Source organism: Cupressus sempervirens, chromosome 3, assembly GCF_028749045.1.
Source record: "Cupressus sempervirens isolate cs-2001-9-10 chromosome 3, ASM2874904v1, whole genome shotgun sequence".
NCBI lineage: Eukaryota > Viridiplantae > Streptophyta > Pinopsida > Cupressales > Cupressaceae > Cupressus > Cupressus sempervirens.
In genome coordinates, this window is record NC_143120.1 from 10978089 (window position 1) to 10995213 (window position 17125).

General features: G+C 35.4%; 1 protein-coding gene across 1 annotated transcript in view; it reads right to left on the minus strand.

The window, feature by feature from the left end:
- LOC149564470 (carbon catabolite repressor protein 4 homolog 5-like) overlaps positions 1–4902 on the minus strand; it is a 176792-nt gene extending 171890 nt beyond the window's left edge. The window contains exon 1 of the mRNA XM_089818017.1: positions 4555–4902. Coding sequence (XP_089674143.1) covers positions 4555–4671 — 117 coding nt within the window. The 5' untranslated portion in view covers positions 4672–4902. The remainder of the gene's footprint in view (positions 1–4554) is intronic.
- Between the last annotated feature and the right edge of the window lie 12223 nt (positions 4903–17125).

A 17125-nucleotide genomic window follows, 5' to 3' on the forward strand; every position in this document is an offset into this window, starting at 1 on the left:
TCTGAGTGATTGATTGTTGAGTATCAATAATCAGAAGATTGTGATGTGTGTATTTGTTTGAGAACTCAAGAAAGGATCAAGATTTTGTGGGCAGGATTGTTTCCCTAGGAGAGGAGGGCTCTTCCCAGGATAATGCTGTTCTGTTATCTGTCATTTTTGTATTCTTGATTTCAATTGCTGCTTATGTACATTATGGTTCTTAAATTTTAACACAAAATATATGATTGTAATCGGCCTTTCAAACCACATAATCCAAATTTGTATTTGGAAAAGGTGTCGCTACGTCTGTCTTTGTTTTCCAGAAATTAACAAGTGGCAGTGAACATAATCTTTTTCTTATTGCCAGCCTACAGAATAGACACTTCCATAATACCTTTATGTTATTAAATGCAGCCCAACAATGCAAACAAAGGTTTAATAAAAATATAGTCCCATCAGTGATCAGCTTATATTGGTCCCAACATACTATCATTGTATCTTTCAAAACATGCGTACATGCCTTTCTTAGAACATTTTTTAGGTTACTTCTGTTCCATCATAGGCCATATGACAGATAGAGGATATTGCTGTGGATTGTCATTTTTGCTGGCAATTGTCATTTCTGTGCCCAACCCGATAAATAATATATTTATCTGTCAGCGAGAGACTCTTTGCTACTGCTCAATAGACATCTTCCAGCATGGTATTATCAAGTTATTGCATTTGTCTTTGCTCATGTTATAATTCATTCTTCAAGATTTGTTCTATCTCTATTTTATCATTGCACCAGGTCCTAATCTCTATTCTCCTTTTTGTGCATGATGTGGATCTCTTGGCTTCTTCTCCAGAGGGCCTTCAGCGGCTTCTTCATGTTCTGGCTTATTTCTGTGACTTGAGATAATTAGTGGTTAGACTGATCGTTCTTTGTAGTGCATAGTGTGGGGGCCTTCTCGTCTCAATACCAACTAGACCTCAGTCGAGAAGGCTCAGATCCTTCTCCTTCAATGCATTACCAAATGTCATCGGTGCACTCTTCACAGCATTATTTTGGCTAAGTTCAGGGCTCGTCCATTCAGAGTCAGGGCCATCTGTGATCTGGTCTGGTTTCTTCACAGACTATAGAGCTTTGCAGACTTTGCCAATGGGTGTCACAAATACTCCTACTTGGCCTACTGCTCTTCTGCATCCATTGCTAGCTCCGACCCTGACACTAGAGCCCGTTGTTAGCATGCACTGGCTTCTACCTTGTTGGGCTCAATTGGGATTGAGATTGATTGCCTCGCCCTCTTCCAATACTCTCTGGACGCCCCCACACAACTTTTCCCATACCAGCAAGAGCTGAATGACCATGTCCGACTTGACATTTACGGACAATATATTATCTCAACTTGGTGCAGTCCCATGAGTTGTCTTCGAATCGAGGATGGCTTTTCATGTTGGGCAACTTTTGGGCATCTAGGACAGTGCCATTGTACGCCCCCTTACTTGTCTCAGCATTGGAACCATGCCCTCCACATCTCCTTGGGTTCTTTTCGTGTCGGCTCACTGACTCTGCATCCAAACTGACCACCAAATTGACAGAGTCAATCCGATCTTCCACCTTTGTGCCATGTCAAAGTGGAGATTCAGATTCACTTTATCTTCATGTGCCCCATCTACTATGAGATCAGAGGGAGGTATCACTGCTTGTTCAAAGAGTGCAGGTCTCTTATGTCCTTCAGCTGTACTGATCAGCGGTCCCTTGCTCTTTATATTAAGGAGGCGACGTGGTTTCATGACCACACCTTGCAAGCTCTATCCCCCTCTAGGCAGGCTTCGGATCAGCTTATCACTTCCTTTTTCTTGCCAACATCCCCAACCCAAGGCTCGAAAGCGGCAGCTTGATCTTCCCACCTCTTGTCACATCAGGTGTGTGAGGCCTCGCAGCAGTTACACATGGCAGCATCACTCTACTTCGAATAGTACTCTACGACAACCCAAGGCCCCTCCTTGCCATGGATCCTATCCTTCGGTGCTGAACTTTTTCCTGCTCAAAAAGGATCCTTAGTCCTTTTGGGTGGTTTGTTGTTGCTTTTCTTTATGTTCCTTCTCAAACACCGTTCGGTGCTCCTGCTAGCGATCATTGCCCTTGTATGCTTTCAGTCTCTTAGACCCTTTGTGGTCTCTTGTTGGACATTAATAAATTTATCTTATCTTATCTTATCAATCACTGCTGTTGATAAATGGTGTTTGCAGAATAATCAACGTATTTGAATAATATTTCAGACTTATTCAAAATTGTTTGTGAAGTTTCTCTTCTCACACAAGTGTTTATATGTGTACTGATACAGAAGTCCATTTCATTTCAGATTATTGTTTCCAGTTCTATTTTGACATCGATACTAAAATCCTGACGACCATAAATACAATCCTAGGCCTCAAGGAGTCACCACTGAATGCTGTGTGGATGATTTAATGTATCTTTCTTGATGTACTTCCTTCTTCCATTGTAAAGCATTAAAAAATTGTTGTATGTAATTATTGTAACAAGGACCAAAGGAAGCATTATGTTTTATGGATATTCATTACTTTATAGAATGCTCCAAAAATATAAGGTAATCCTCTTCGCATTAATCAGGGCTAATGTAGAATATTCTCAATAGATAGGTGATCTCATAGCATGCTAGAAGAGTTGCAATACAGGTGTCTTGGTTCCTTTATCAAAAAGCAAAATGAAGAAATGTGTTAGGACATAATGTTTATTAGTGAACCAAATTTAATTTTAGTGGTCCTGCAAACATTTATAAAGGCTGTAAGAGTTATAAGGTTTAGCCTTCTAAAATTAATATGGCTTAACCATATTATTAGAGAAGATGATTACGAATGAACTATAAATTATTAATATTTTAGCACAGGCCAAAGACAGTCATCTGGTTAAAGTTGTTAACTTACCCTACAAATAGATGTCATCCATCCAATCCCCCCTATTCAGGATTTTCTGTGTGGGTAATGAAAATATTGGAAAACAATGAACATTAAAAAGTTAATATTGTATTCACGGAAGGAGTATGGCAGAGTGCTAATTGTGATGCCAATGTAAGGAGGAGAGGAAGGAGATAATGAATACCGGATTCTTGTGTCTATAATTGTACAATGAAGAAATCGTAAAGAGTTTTCTCATTTTTAACAAAAAAATTTCCTTACCAGATTTCTGGCATACTATGTTATTTATCATTTTGTAACTTATATGATTTTGTTCACATTAAAATACATTATTCACTCATATTTAAATCAGTGTCATGATGTATTGCTTCATTATTTACTCCTGTCTAAATAATTATCATGACATTAATCTAAGCTAGTTGGTATCAGTTTGCCACAGCCCATGATTTTGTAGATCAACCTTTTGGTAGAAACTGTGTGAGTTTTTTTTTTTAAATTAACGTTTTGAGTCACACTCTGTAATTCATCGTCAGGAAGAAGCTTTTGGCAGAAACTATGTGCATTTTTGCTTCTTCCTGATGATGAATTACAGAGAGTGATTTGAAACATTAATTGAAAACAAAATGCACATAGTTTCTACCAAAAGCTTGATCTAATAAATCTAAGCTCCTAATTTATGAAAGCAATCTCCACGTATTCATCTGCTAAATAGCAGCTAGTGGCTGGTATAATTCTTTTCATTATTTCTCCTATAGTTATAAAATGATGTTTTTGTTCACATTTCTTAACTGGGAAGCCAACCAGTGATTTTCACTTGGAATAAATGCAATTACCCACTAAATTGAGAAGGCTAGGGTTTTAACCACCACAAGGCACAATCCCTGCATGCAAAGAGAGCCAGCATTGATAGGAATCGAAATTCATGATGTTGGTGGCATAAATTGGTTTTATCCATGGTAGTGAGAGGTTAGAAACTTCCCGCATTGACTGTTCAAAAATGGTCGTAAATATTTTTACGTAGTAGCGTGCCATTCATTCATGGCAATGCTTGCTCAAGGTCAACTAGGGTCAAGGTGCAGATAAATATCAGACTCTCAATTGCCTTTTCCTCCTGACAATTAACACCTCAAAGAACTCCAAGCAATTACATTAATTGAGGTCAAAAATGGTTGAAACACGGTGATGATGATTTTCGCCTACGTCACCACATACCTAACATTAATTGGACCCAAAATGATCAGACCAGGATAGAAATCACAAGTGGCTTTAACAGCATAAAGTGTCCTTGATCAAGGGCAGCGACTCTCCAAAGCAAAATCGAAGCTCGAGTGGCACTCTGATAACCTTTATCGATCTTAAAGGTATTAGTTATCTTGTCTTGCTTGCCCTTTATACAAAGCTAGTGCGTGGCAATGAAAAGATGGCACGCTAGGGTTCGATTCCTAAGGATCAGCTTTTTTAATGGTCTGATAAAAGTTCAATTTTACAATGATTTCTTATTAGAAACTTGGCATATATGAAATTCATTTCCCGAAACCCAAATTTTGGGGGGTTGAGTACTGGTGTATGTTGATTTGTCTGTGAAAAGCAGAAAACCTGAATGTCAGGTTTCAGTTCTCATGCATGACGTTAGAAGAGAAGAGTATAGCGTACCTGGTAGTAGTAGTTTCTGGCGTTGTCAGTGAAATGAGAACGCGGTGGGAGTGGGCTCATAGGCTCCAGTACCATATAATGCTGCAGCGGAGAATGCATGGAAGCTTTCTGGTTCATCAATGCTGTTCCGCACTCTTTCTTTGGTAATCTAAGCAAGCTGCAGCTGTTCGAGAAAAGAAAGCATACGACGGTAAAGAAAAATTTGAAAGCGTATTGTTTCTGAAACTCCTTTTTTAAAGTCTTGACTCATTCTAATAATCTGTAATGGTTTGGCTAGATGGGCTAAGTCGGGCAATTTCACTTGCAACACATACAACGGGGCAAGTGTGGTAGACTATGTAATTTGTTCGCAGCATTTGTATAACAATATTGAAGAAGTTGAAATTGGAGAGCACATTTGGGATCTCAAATCAGATCATAGACCACTGTACGTAAATTTGTATTGGGCAAAGGATAGACGGATTGGGGCAAAAATCCAAGGCCCTCAACACCCACCTTCTCAGGGCAGAATTTTGTTAACTTCAGAAAATAGTAACACTTTCAGGGCTGCTCTTGAGGAACTTTGTATGGGACACCCTATGTATAAGCATGGTGTTAATAGTCATGATTTATCAAATCTGATTCACAAGGCTCTTTCAAAATGCAAGAGAGCAAAAAATAGAAAATCTGAAACTAATTGTTTTCCAGCCAATGCATGGTTTGATAAGGAATGCAAGAGGGCTAGGAGAAATCTAAGGGAGTCAAATAAAACTAACCTTGACATTAAGACCTACAAACAGATCCTAAAGAAGAAAAAAATCGATTTTATGTCCACAAGGAGAGAGGAGCTAATTTTCTTGGGCAGAAATAACCCCAAACGTTTTTGGAAAGAACTCCAACCAAGAAGGAAGCAAACTGAAAATAATATTACTGCCACCCAATGGTTTGATTATGCTAAGAAACTTTATGAACAAGAGGGTGGAGTGGAACAGCCACCTTTGGTCAATGATACCACAAATATTTTTACTGTGCAAGAGATAGAGACAGGAATTAAGAAGTTGGGTGGAGGCAAAGCAAAAGACCTTGTTGCGCTTCAAGCTGAATATTTGAAGTGGGGTATGAAAACTCTTGCACCGCACATCACTGAAATCTTCAACAAAATCTGCCAGGAAGGGTTTCCGAAAGATTGGACAATCAGCCTTGCAATACCACTTTTTAAGAGTGGTGATGTTAACAATCCCTCCAACTACAGGACTATAATGATCAATCCCCTCTTTGCTAAACTTTTTGGCAGTATGATAGAAACTAGGATCAGCAAATGGGCAGAAGAAAATCATAAACGTGCTAAAGGGCAAGCTGGTTTTAGGCCAAAGCACTCGACAGTGGATCACTGTGTCACTCTGAGACACATTATTGAAAAAGAGTGGAAGAAAAAAGAAGAGGTTTTTTGTTGCTTTGTTGACTTCAAAAAGGCTTTTGATACCGTTCCGAGAGACAAGCTTTGGTTGAGGATGGAAGAATTGGGGATTCCTAGGCATCTCAGAGCTGCTGCTCATAGAATGTACGAAGAGGTGAAAGTCAAAATCAGAACTTCAGATGGCATTTCAGAATGTTTTAGGAGCGATATCGGGGTCAAACAGGGCTGCCCTTTATCCCCTACTTTATTTGGTTTATATATTGACAAACTGGAAGAGTGGTTAAACACGCAAGAGCGTGAAGGCATTCAGCTAGGGGAATTTGTTATAAAGCTACTCCTATATGCGGACGACCTCATTTTAATTGCCAAATCTGCTTGTGGTTTGCAAGACCATCTATCTTCTCTTGAGCGCTTTTGTAGAATGGTGGGGATGCAAGTCAATATCAGCAAAACCAAGGTTATGATTTTCTCTAATAATAAAAAACAGCATCAACATGAATTTTATTACAATGGAAGTGTTCTCGAAGAAGTTGCGGAATATAAATACCTTGGCATCGATTTCAACAAAAAACTAAGCTGGTCTAGCTGCAGGTATAAAAGGACATTAGGTGGATGGAAGGCTTTCTACGCTCTTCAGAATAGGTGCCGTGAAGCGGAGTTGTGGGATTGGAAAACTATTCAAACCTTGTTTGGTCTTCTTGTGCTGCCAGTTGTTCTTTATGGGTGTGAATTATGGGCCAGCAGCACTACTATAGCACAATGGAAACAAATTGAAGGAATCCAAAAGCGCTTGATTACAAGCAAGTTTAAAATTAAAAGCACTGTTCCATATGACATCATGCTAAGTGAAATGGGGGCTGCGCCTATTGAGGCACTTGCTATGGTTCGCCTTTTAAGCTATCTAAAAAGAATCGAAAAAATGGAAGAGGATAGATGGCCGAAAGTTGTCTTTAGTGACACACTATGTAAGCGAAAAAGGACATGGATGCAACAAAACATCAAGTGGATGAGTAAATGGAATATTCATTTCAATATGTGCCCCACAAGTAATAAAGAAATAAAGGTCTTTGTTATGGAGAAATTCTACAAGAGAAATTGGGGAAGCGAGATTGGGAGGAAGAAACTATATTATATAAATGAGTTCAACCCCACTTGTGATCAACTCGAAAAAGTGTACATAGGAACCAACATTTCTTGGAGAGCTAAAATTCTTATTGCTCAGCTGAGAACCAACTCTCACCAACTTCGTTGTGAGATCGGGCGTTGGAAGAGGCCAAAGGAGGCTTGGGAAGAGAGAATTTGCAGATTTTGCAATTCTGGGAAAGTGGAAACTGAACAGCACTTTATTCTAGAATGTGAGGCCTACAAGGATAGCAGGGATAAGTTTGCGGATACTATATGTGACAGTTCTTGGCATAACCTGTTCAACGAAGAGTACATTGAGCAATTGGGGGGGCTCATCATTAGTCTACACAAGAGGCGAACAGCGCTACTTAAGTCTGCTTGAGTTGTCTTGCTGTCCCATAGGCTATTTTTGGCCTCGTGGACGTTAAAATTTTATCTATCTATCTATCTTCATTCTGTTTTTGTCTTTATTTCGTTTTTCAGTTTTTTTCTCTTCTTTTCAATGGCGCGGAAGCAAAGACAATTCTTTATTTTTCCCGTAGTCTCGTCTAGATTTGTTTTAATGAGATAAAAATTGCTTTTAAAAAATTAGATTAAATTTAAATTTATATGTCAAAATTTTTGAACCATAAAAAGAAATAAATATTAGAGATGGTACCCTTTCCATTTTATTTCTTTGATGTCATGATGTTGAGACTTAGGGCTCATTTAAAATTATTCAACTTCATCACTATATCAAGGGCCTATTTACAAATTTAAAAAATGATTTTTATTTTTAATAAGGATTTAATTTATTTTTATTTATTTCTTAATTTTATAAAATAATTATTAAATGAGACTTTGAAATAGTCTATTTGAAAATTTTCGTAGCACAATTTTTTGAGGTTCTTATAATATAATCTAACATTTTATATTTCAATAATTTGTTTATTGATGATAAAGTTTGACACTATAAGAAAGTTCAACAAGGAGAATTTGGAGAACTTTAGAACATGAGAGTCGTTTGAATCATCAATTGACACTTATGAAACAATGGATCATTTACTCATGCAATGTGAGGTTGCCTAAGACTGTTGGTCTCCATTGCTTAAGAATTTGGAGTGGTAAAGCCCATTTTGGACATGAGAAAGGTGTTTGAGAGTTGCCTTGTGTATAGAAATAAAATGACTATTTTCGATGTATGGATGGTAAGTTCGTTGATTGTCATATGGGAAATATAAAATGATAGAAATAGAAGAGTTTTTTAGACAAAAAGGAGTCTATGGAAAGGTTATTTTGTAGAATAAACCATGCGCCAAAGAGGTGGTCGGGGCTACAGGTTCTTAATTCTTTAAGCCATAAGTCTCTTGCTGAGGATAAAAGGGTACAAAAGATATGGTCGATAATTAAAATCAAGCATATTAAGGGGCTTTGCTAGGTGAATATGGTTAATGATTCAAAGAAAAAGATGGCTTTGGAAAAACCTTTAGAGGAATGGTGTAAGATCCAATTTGACAAGGAAGCTCAAGGGAATCTTGGGCCTTCAAAAGCGGATTCATTTCTCGAGATTGGCATTGAGTATATCAAATGTTTAACACTTTGGTAGTTTACATAAACAAACTTTCCTACCTAGCACTTTGAGTTTTGGAGATTTTATTATTGAGTCAACCAGAGCAAGTAAAGTAGTGCAGGAGTAATCACTTGGTAAGTTCAATCTGACAGAGCACTACCCAAGGAAAGAATATGATCCAGAGGGTTATATATGTTCTTGCAAAAGGAAGAAGAATATGAAAGGTTACCCTTATTAAGCTATGCCTATGAAAGATATTTTTAGGAATTTAAAGGAGAATAAGGCTTAGGAAATAACCGATAAGTATAACAAGGAATTGCATGAGAAAATGCAACAAATATTGGAGTTAGAATATGAGGAAGGTTTACATTATAATCACCCAATTTTGGTCTAGTAAACTATAAGGCCCATTTTCAGTATTTTAAATCTCTATGTTGGACCACCTTATGCACTTAATCAATATAGCATGATTAATTAATCAATAATCTTTTGATCAAATAATCATTTATTTAATTTTATCCTATGGTTTGACGGCCTTATCCTAAATTTTATTTAATTATAAGAATGTGCTCCCTTTTAATTAAATAAAAAGTTCCTTTATTTCATGTGTGCAAATAAAAAGAATTTTCCTAATTTAAAAAGAAAAGACAAGGCACGCTTTCCAAGGTGAGTGGAATCTCTTTTGCCTCTTAACCTCCACCACTCATCTTTTGCCTCTTAACCTCCACCACTCATCTTTTGCCTCTTAATCTCATCCATCCCTTTTGCCTCTTGAGAATCTCTTGAACATGGATCAACTAAAGAATAAATCTCCACCATTGCTTTTGCCTCTTAATCTCTAACCATTCAAACCTCTTTAAAAGGAGGCTCTCTCCTCACTCTCCATATTCATATTGTTTATGCTAATTTATGTTGTCGCTTTGATTCTTGATTTCTTGAGCACTTAAGTACTCATTTGCACTCTTGGATACTTGCATTTTGTGTCTAGCAAATCAACATGCATGGTTACTAATGTCATCACAAGTGAGTATGCCATGCATGGTTATGAAATCATACACACTTAACATAGGAATTTAACAACCCACAATGAATATGATCATAACATTTCTAACACGGTGATTCACTTGGAAAATTTATCATCATACCTAATTTTGCCCATGAAAATACTTATTGACCTAATACAATCTCCATCTACAATTTTATTAATGATTCTTTCATGCCCAAGACACCATATGCATATAAAATATGTACAAAGGTAAACATCATTTTGGCAAATTTAGCATTTGATTATCGTCTCTCTATTATTGATTAATAACTTACACAATGGAATGAACCAATGCCTTTATACTTGGGAAATCCCATATGAACTTGCATGCACGTATAGATAGATATTGAGCATCTAATATCTAATTTACATCATGGTTACTACTCACCATTAAATGGCTTTGATTGTCATTTTCCTACCAATTTTCTTAAGATAAATCAATTAATATAACTCTTCCTATCACATGTGTAATCTTAGGAGGAAATATTATCATTTTTGCTCATCACATTTGAATTAAATCCATTTGCAACCATTTATGTCTCATGAACATACAACCCATATTCTAATTTCACAAAAAATATTCCAAAAAAATCACCTATAGAGACGAGTATATAGGAGAAATCATTTCTTTGCGTAACATCCTTCGCAACATAATTTATAATTTAATATGTAATTCAATACTCCTATTGCACTGTTGTAATATCACATAAATTAAAAATCACAATGCAAGTAATAATATACTATAACATTGTCATCTAATGTACATGAATTTACATAACATCGTCATCAAGTCCATGTCATATAGAGTCTAACATATCATTCTAGTACTATCCAGATAGGAAAACTACTAATAAAATAAGAGCTATATTACCCTTGATTAGGTTCTAATACTTCCTTAATCGACGAGGAGAATGACAAGCAATAATCCTAGAACTCCCTTTAAAGCCATACATCAATTTTATATGTGGGGAAATAGTATGAGATTCTTAACAATATCATCAAGAAAGGTTGTTAGTTATCTCTCAGATGAAACACCTCATCTCACTTGCTTGGCCCAATCTAACCCTTTTACGAGGGCACATTCACAAAATTAAGGCTTTATTAAGTACATAAGAGGAGGCATCTTACACATTAGTTAGACTATAGATCCATTTATCTGTCAGAACCCAAGGATGTAGTCTTAATATGGTGCAACAAAGTATATGCACTAAGTTAACATTGTTTCCATCACTATTCTACTAGAAATAAATTTTAGGAATAAATACTAAAAGGTAGTTATATTCTATCAAAAATTCATAGCCTATAAACTATTCCAAATTGTCCAAATAGAATTTAGTATTATGGTAGGGATCTACTATGCCCAACTTGGTTGCAGGAATAGTTATAGGTTCTATTATCTAGTGGCTAGAGGAATAGCAGTAGAAATGTAAATATTCTCTCACCAGGTGGACCCCCTTGGGTGAGAAAACTAGGAAAATTTATGCAAGCTACTAAAACTCAAAGATGTATTTTTTATTCATAATTGAAGCTCAAATCATACATAACACCTAAAATATCACAACTTTGTTTTTGGAAATCACATTACAATTAACTTATATCTATTTTACCCTTATCCTAAAAGAATTCTTCAATAACTTGTCTATAATAACAACCTTAATTAACTCCTAAACAACCAAACATGCACACTAGATGAGTTATAACAGTTAGTTTCATTATAACCACATTCAAGGAGATTTTCTCAACCAAAAGAACAACTCTTTACAATAAGTATATGGGAGAAAATATAGGTATGCATCAACTAAATTTTCAACTAGCTGGAATACTCCTATGTTGACTTATTCATAGTTGGAAATGACTAGACTTTACTTATTCATGATAGTTGGTCCTCCACTCTCTTGATAGTTTTTTAACTTGCCCATAGATCTTTATGGTGTCATGTTTCTTTGAACCAAATTGTTTCCTATTCCTTGTCATGTCCTTTCTTGATTAACTTGGTCCTGTAATCAATAGTTAGTAGCACAAGTATACATCTTATTTATCACACATAATATTCACCAATTCATATTTAATAGAAACAACCATTCATTTGATCTATTCTTGCAAGAAGGAAAAACATATAGCTACGAGAACCCATTCAAACTTCAATCATTCATAAATATGTGAAAAATATAAAGGTGATTAGTTTTATCATAGATTTTATCTTATAACATGTAAAGTTCTTCCTAATGTCCAAATACAACCAAAAAATATACTTAGTACTTCAGACGTATTATGTTCTTAATATAGTCTTTATGATATCACAGTAAAAATTCAAGTCCTATGCCATCAATACTAAGAAAAACATATAGCATTAGGTCATAAAATGGCCTCATCATGCCCCTGACTTAGTTCCTTGCTAGTCCTCCAATAACTAAGAAGTTCCTGATTTTGGCATTCATCTTGAAGTTTGATGTGGAATTCTTCCCTTCTCCTTTGGCTCTCCTATAATACCCCTTAGTCTCTCTAAGCTTTTCCCAATATTTTACTTCTCCTTCCATATTATGGAAGTTCGGATCATTTGTCATACTAAGAAAATGCCACAACAAAAGTGGTGGATGGAACTTTAGGGTTAACCAATAATGCAATTTGGACCTACCTAGCATGACATACAATGGAGCCATGCGAGAAGATACTATAGAGTTTTGAGGGGAGTTTGGTTCAACCCTCTTCAAATTGTCACTCAAATTGTTCTACTACTGCATTAGTTCTCCCAACACTAAGTGTACTTCATTCATTGATAGTTGTCCATTTTCTTTGTAGTCCTCTTCCCTCAAAGGTTTAATTCATGTTCATGTTTCTCCTATAGCAAGTTCCAATTAGTCATAATACAATTTTTTTGCATCACTACCTTATGCTCTTATGGTTGATGTTGTATTTGTTTCCTCATTTTGGTAGGGTCGTACCTATTGTTCCATGCTTATTACATTCTGCAACCAATACATAAAGACTATTAATTGGATATATCCCATGTACAACAAGGGATTCTAATCAATATCATATGGAACAACATAGGTGTGGATATATTCACACAATATATTTTTTATGGAGGATGAAGAAGGTTGAAATGCAAAATAAAACTCACAAGGAGTCTCAAGAGAAGGATTAAGTCCACGCACTATCCTGGTTAATTTCAAATTAAGAAATTGCTCCCTAGAGTATAAGATACATACCCTTGTTGATGTTTGACGTATCGTTAACTCGGGGAGGACATAAGTAATTTGTGTGAATTTATCCTTAAACATTTTAACTTCCTCTTATCTCTTTTTCAAATCTTGATATTATTCGTCAATCAACTGCTAACACCTTCTCTTCTTCATTTCCCACAAAGCCGTTTGCATTAACATGTCTTGGTAAACACTTAAGCATACAAATAGAGTGGTGGATAATTTAGGTGGTAATTTAGGACCTTCATTATCAATAGGTTCATATCCTTCTTCATCATTCATTGGTATCCTATCATGCCACAACTAATCAAATGACCTTTTTGTCCATTCTACCATAGCAGTTTATATGTTTACTTACCCTAACTGTTGGGAAAATGTAGCCAGTTGGGCTAGACCAACCTCATATGGAATATTTTTTTGAAGCATTGTCAACAACATCCTTTTCAACTATAGGGAATTCTTCTTCAACAACATCAACATAATCAAATTTAGGGAATTCCTCTTGAAGAGTTTCTTCCTTTTTTTCATTAGCACGGTCACCAATAGTTATTGGATCACTTTCTCCCTCATTTCTAGGCTAATACAAATCTCCTTCTTGAACTTTTCCCCCCATAGATATATCCTTATTTCCTCTTATTTCACTCCTAGAACTAAACAAGCCTTCTTGTTAAACATTACCTTCCATTGAAACATCACTTGTTCTCTCTTCTAGCCCCTACTTATTTATGAGTTGTCATTCTCTCCTCTGTGGATTCAGAGGAATCAATATAAATAGATGGAGTTTGTTTAATAGGAGTGTATTTAGGAGGATTTTCTTTAATTCTAGCATTGTATCTTAGGAGCATCTTTATTTTGGTTTAGAAGCAGGTTCTTTTTTGGTTCTTTTTGTGGGGGTTCCCTCTTCAACGAAGATGCAAGATTTTCCTCCAAAGTTACCTTTCTTTTGTGAGGGGATTTTCTACTATGAGTAGATTTTTCCTCTTGATAGGTTTCTCTATTCATAAACTTTCCCTTTTCTTTCCTACTAGAAGCCCTAGTTTTGATAGGTCGCTAATGGATTTTTTGTGTTTCAATAGGACGAGGCTTCTTTTTACTATGGGTAGAGGATGAATGAATATACTATTTTTCAAGTGTTTTAGACATGAAATGTGATGCTTCATCATAGTTACATTCCATAGGTTAAGTAGAGGACACAAGACCTTCTATTACTTTCTTAGTTCCATCTAGTGTATAAATCCTTTGGTCTAACCCAGGCCCTTGCAGACCCACATTTTTAAAATTATCAAGAGAAATAAATTCATCCCAAAACATTATAGAAACCCACCTTAAAGATATTTCAACTTGCAATTTTATCAAAAAATGATGTTACATAGAATTAGGTGAACCTTTTTGTCCTTCAGATACTTTATGGAGTAACAAATTATGAAGAAATTTTGGAAGGTTTACTTGCCTATTTTCATACCTCAAATGAATCAATAATTTGAAATGCAAATCATGTAGGTAGGTAATTCTTCCCTTAAAAGTTAAATATTGTATAATGCATACAAACGTTGCATGTAGGGTTTTGGTAAGGAAGTTCTCTTAGTGCCCTATTTTTTATCAACCTCCAATGGTGAGTTTGAGTGTAATGTGAATTGATCCCTTTTAGTATAAGGGCTCTGAGTTTTTGGAAAAATTTCTCATTCCCAATGTAAATCAACAAATTTTGAGATTATCCCCTCGTTGTATTCCACCCTTAATCCTTTTATCCGAGCTTTTCCATTGTATGAAGTGTTGATAAATTGGAAAGCAACTTCTTCACCAAAACTCATCAACTTTGGGAAATAATCTAACCATCTCCATTCCTCAAACTTAGGTCTACTTGCTTGGCTTGATAGTATGACATTGTAAACTACAAGTTCATGTTAAATTAGATCACCTCACATAGTGGTTGAAAGCTTATTGTCCCTCGGCAATTCACTTCATGCCAGTCCTAGATCTCATGAAAAATGCACATAAGTATCTTTTGAGGTTTTATGGAAAATGGATATTAACTAGAGTGAGGATAAATTTAGTAGGAAATAAAATTTTGTGACTATATTCTAGTTTTGTTTTGAACATGGCAGTTAAAAAGGAATTTCATTCAACTTTTAATATATGTGGAAATCTTTTAGAGTTCAAAATAGTATGTACATTTGATTTCAAAGACTTATTATGTCACATCAATTCATCTCAAAGATGTTCAAAAAAAATTATTTTCATATAACATAATAAGTACTTATGATCCACACATTACTTCAAAATAGTAACACACAATCATGAAGAAGACTGAACAAACTAACTATCCCCCCCCCCCCCCCCGCCCCTAAATGGACAATAGGTCCCTCTATTTCATAGATGGTCATGTCAAAAAGAGTGTAATAAATGCATAGAAATTCATATTAAATAAAACCAAGAAAAATTAAATGCAATAAACAAGAGTTATGTACTACTTACCTCACATCACAAGAAATCATGAATTTAAGTACTACTATACTTGCATGTGTTGGAATGATTGCCGATGAGGTGGAACGATGGAAGATAGAGAATGATGAGATGATAATTTATTGCGAAGAAAATACTTTCACATGATGTGAAAGATTTATTATGTATTGCACCTTGAAAGAAACATTAGGCTATGGAAGAGTGGACACATGGTCTAGCTTTTGTAGTTGCAAGAACTATATTGTTGTCTTCTACTTGGAATTATTGTAGGAACTATGCATGGCTTTGCAACTTGCAATATAATTTGAGGAGATGCCAATTAACAAATAGTTTGAAACATACAAGATCTATGGTTGATAGTTGTACGGCACCATTTTGTATACTAATATTACTTCATAGGGTCTTGACCACCATGTTTGAAATTTCCCAAGGGTATTATTGATATATGGAATTATAAAGCAACTTACCCACTCACCGATTTCAATCTTACTGCCTTTAATGAATTTGTCATGCCATTGTTTCTTTTACCTTTGAATAGTTTATATATTATCTAATGCTGACTTTTGATATTCATCTAATCCATTGAGCTACAAGATTTTATAATATTGTGCATGATTCAAATCAATATCTAGTTCAAGTGTTGTCCATAATGTTTTTTAATTCAAACTCTATTGGCATTGCAACATATTTTCTGTATAATAGCTCAAATGGGGTAAACCATGTAGTTGTGTTCCATGTGGTTCTCTATGCCCATATAGCTTTGGGAAGCCTGATTACCCAATCATTTCTACGAATAACTATTATATATTTTTTAGGATTGACTATATTTCCCTATTGTTGATTTTGACTAGCCTATTTGCCCTGGGATGATATGGTGATTACGTGTCATGTCTAATGTTTTACTCTTTGATTGTTACAACTATCTATGTGGATGTTAATTGGGCTCCTTTATCTATCATAATTTGCTTAGGAACCCCAAATCTGGTGAAGATTTATTCATAGAGAAAATTTGCTACCTTATTGTCTCTTGTGTACTTTATGGGCTTGGATTCTACCCATCTAGTAATATAATATGTAGAAAGAAATATATTAGATTTTCCATTGGAGGAGGGTTTAATTGGTCTTACAAAATACAATCCCCATTTATGAATGGAGTGACCACTACTTTAGGAAGAAAGGTCATCTCATCTTATTCTGCAGGCCTCCCTAGTCTTTGACAATAATCACACCTTTAAGTATAATTGGTTGCATCTTTATGCAATGCAAGCAAGTAATAACTTGTATTAAGAATCTTGAGTGTTTGTATAAGGCTCATTATGGAAAATATGTAATCTCTCATAAGTTTCATCCTCTTGGTCACACCTTCTCATTACCTAATCTAGCCATGTGCAAAACATGCAACCTATTACCCGTGAGAAGTTAAAATTCTTCTCCACAAACAACCTTCTTTCTCTAAGAGAAAAATAGACTAGAGTTTTGACAACATCCAAATAGTTGGCTATGTCATCATACCATGAATTTTGACCTAAAATAGAAAATAGGTGTTCATCATGAAGTCCATCATTAATTGGTGCAAGATTGTTAGGTACTTGTAATCTTGACAAAAAACCAACCACCACATTTTCTTTGCCTAGTTTGTCCACAATGGTGATGTCAAATTATTGCATGAGGAGTAGCCAATGTGTCAACCATTGTTTGATAAAAGGCTTATTCATTAGGTACTTGATGGATATATGATCAATATGGACAAATATTTCATATACAATGATGTAACATCTAAATTTGTTAAG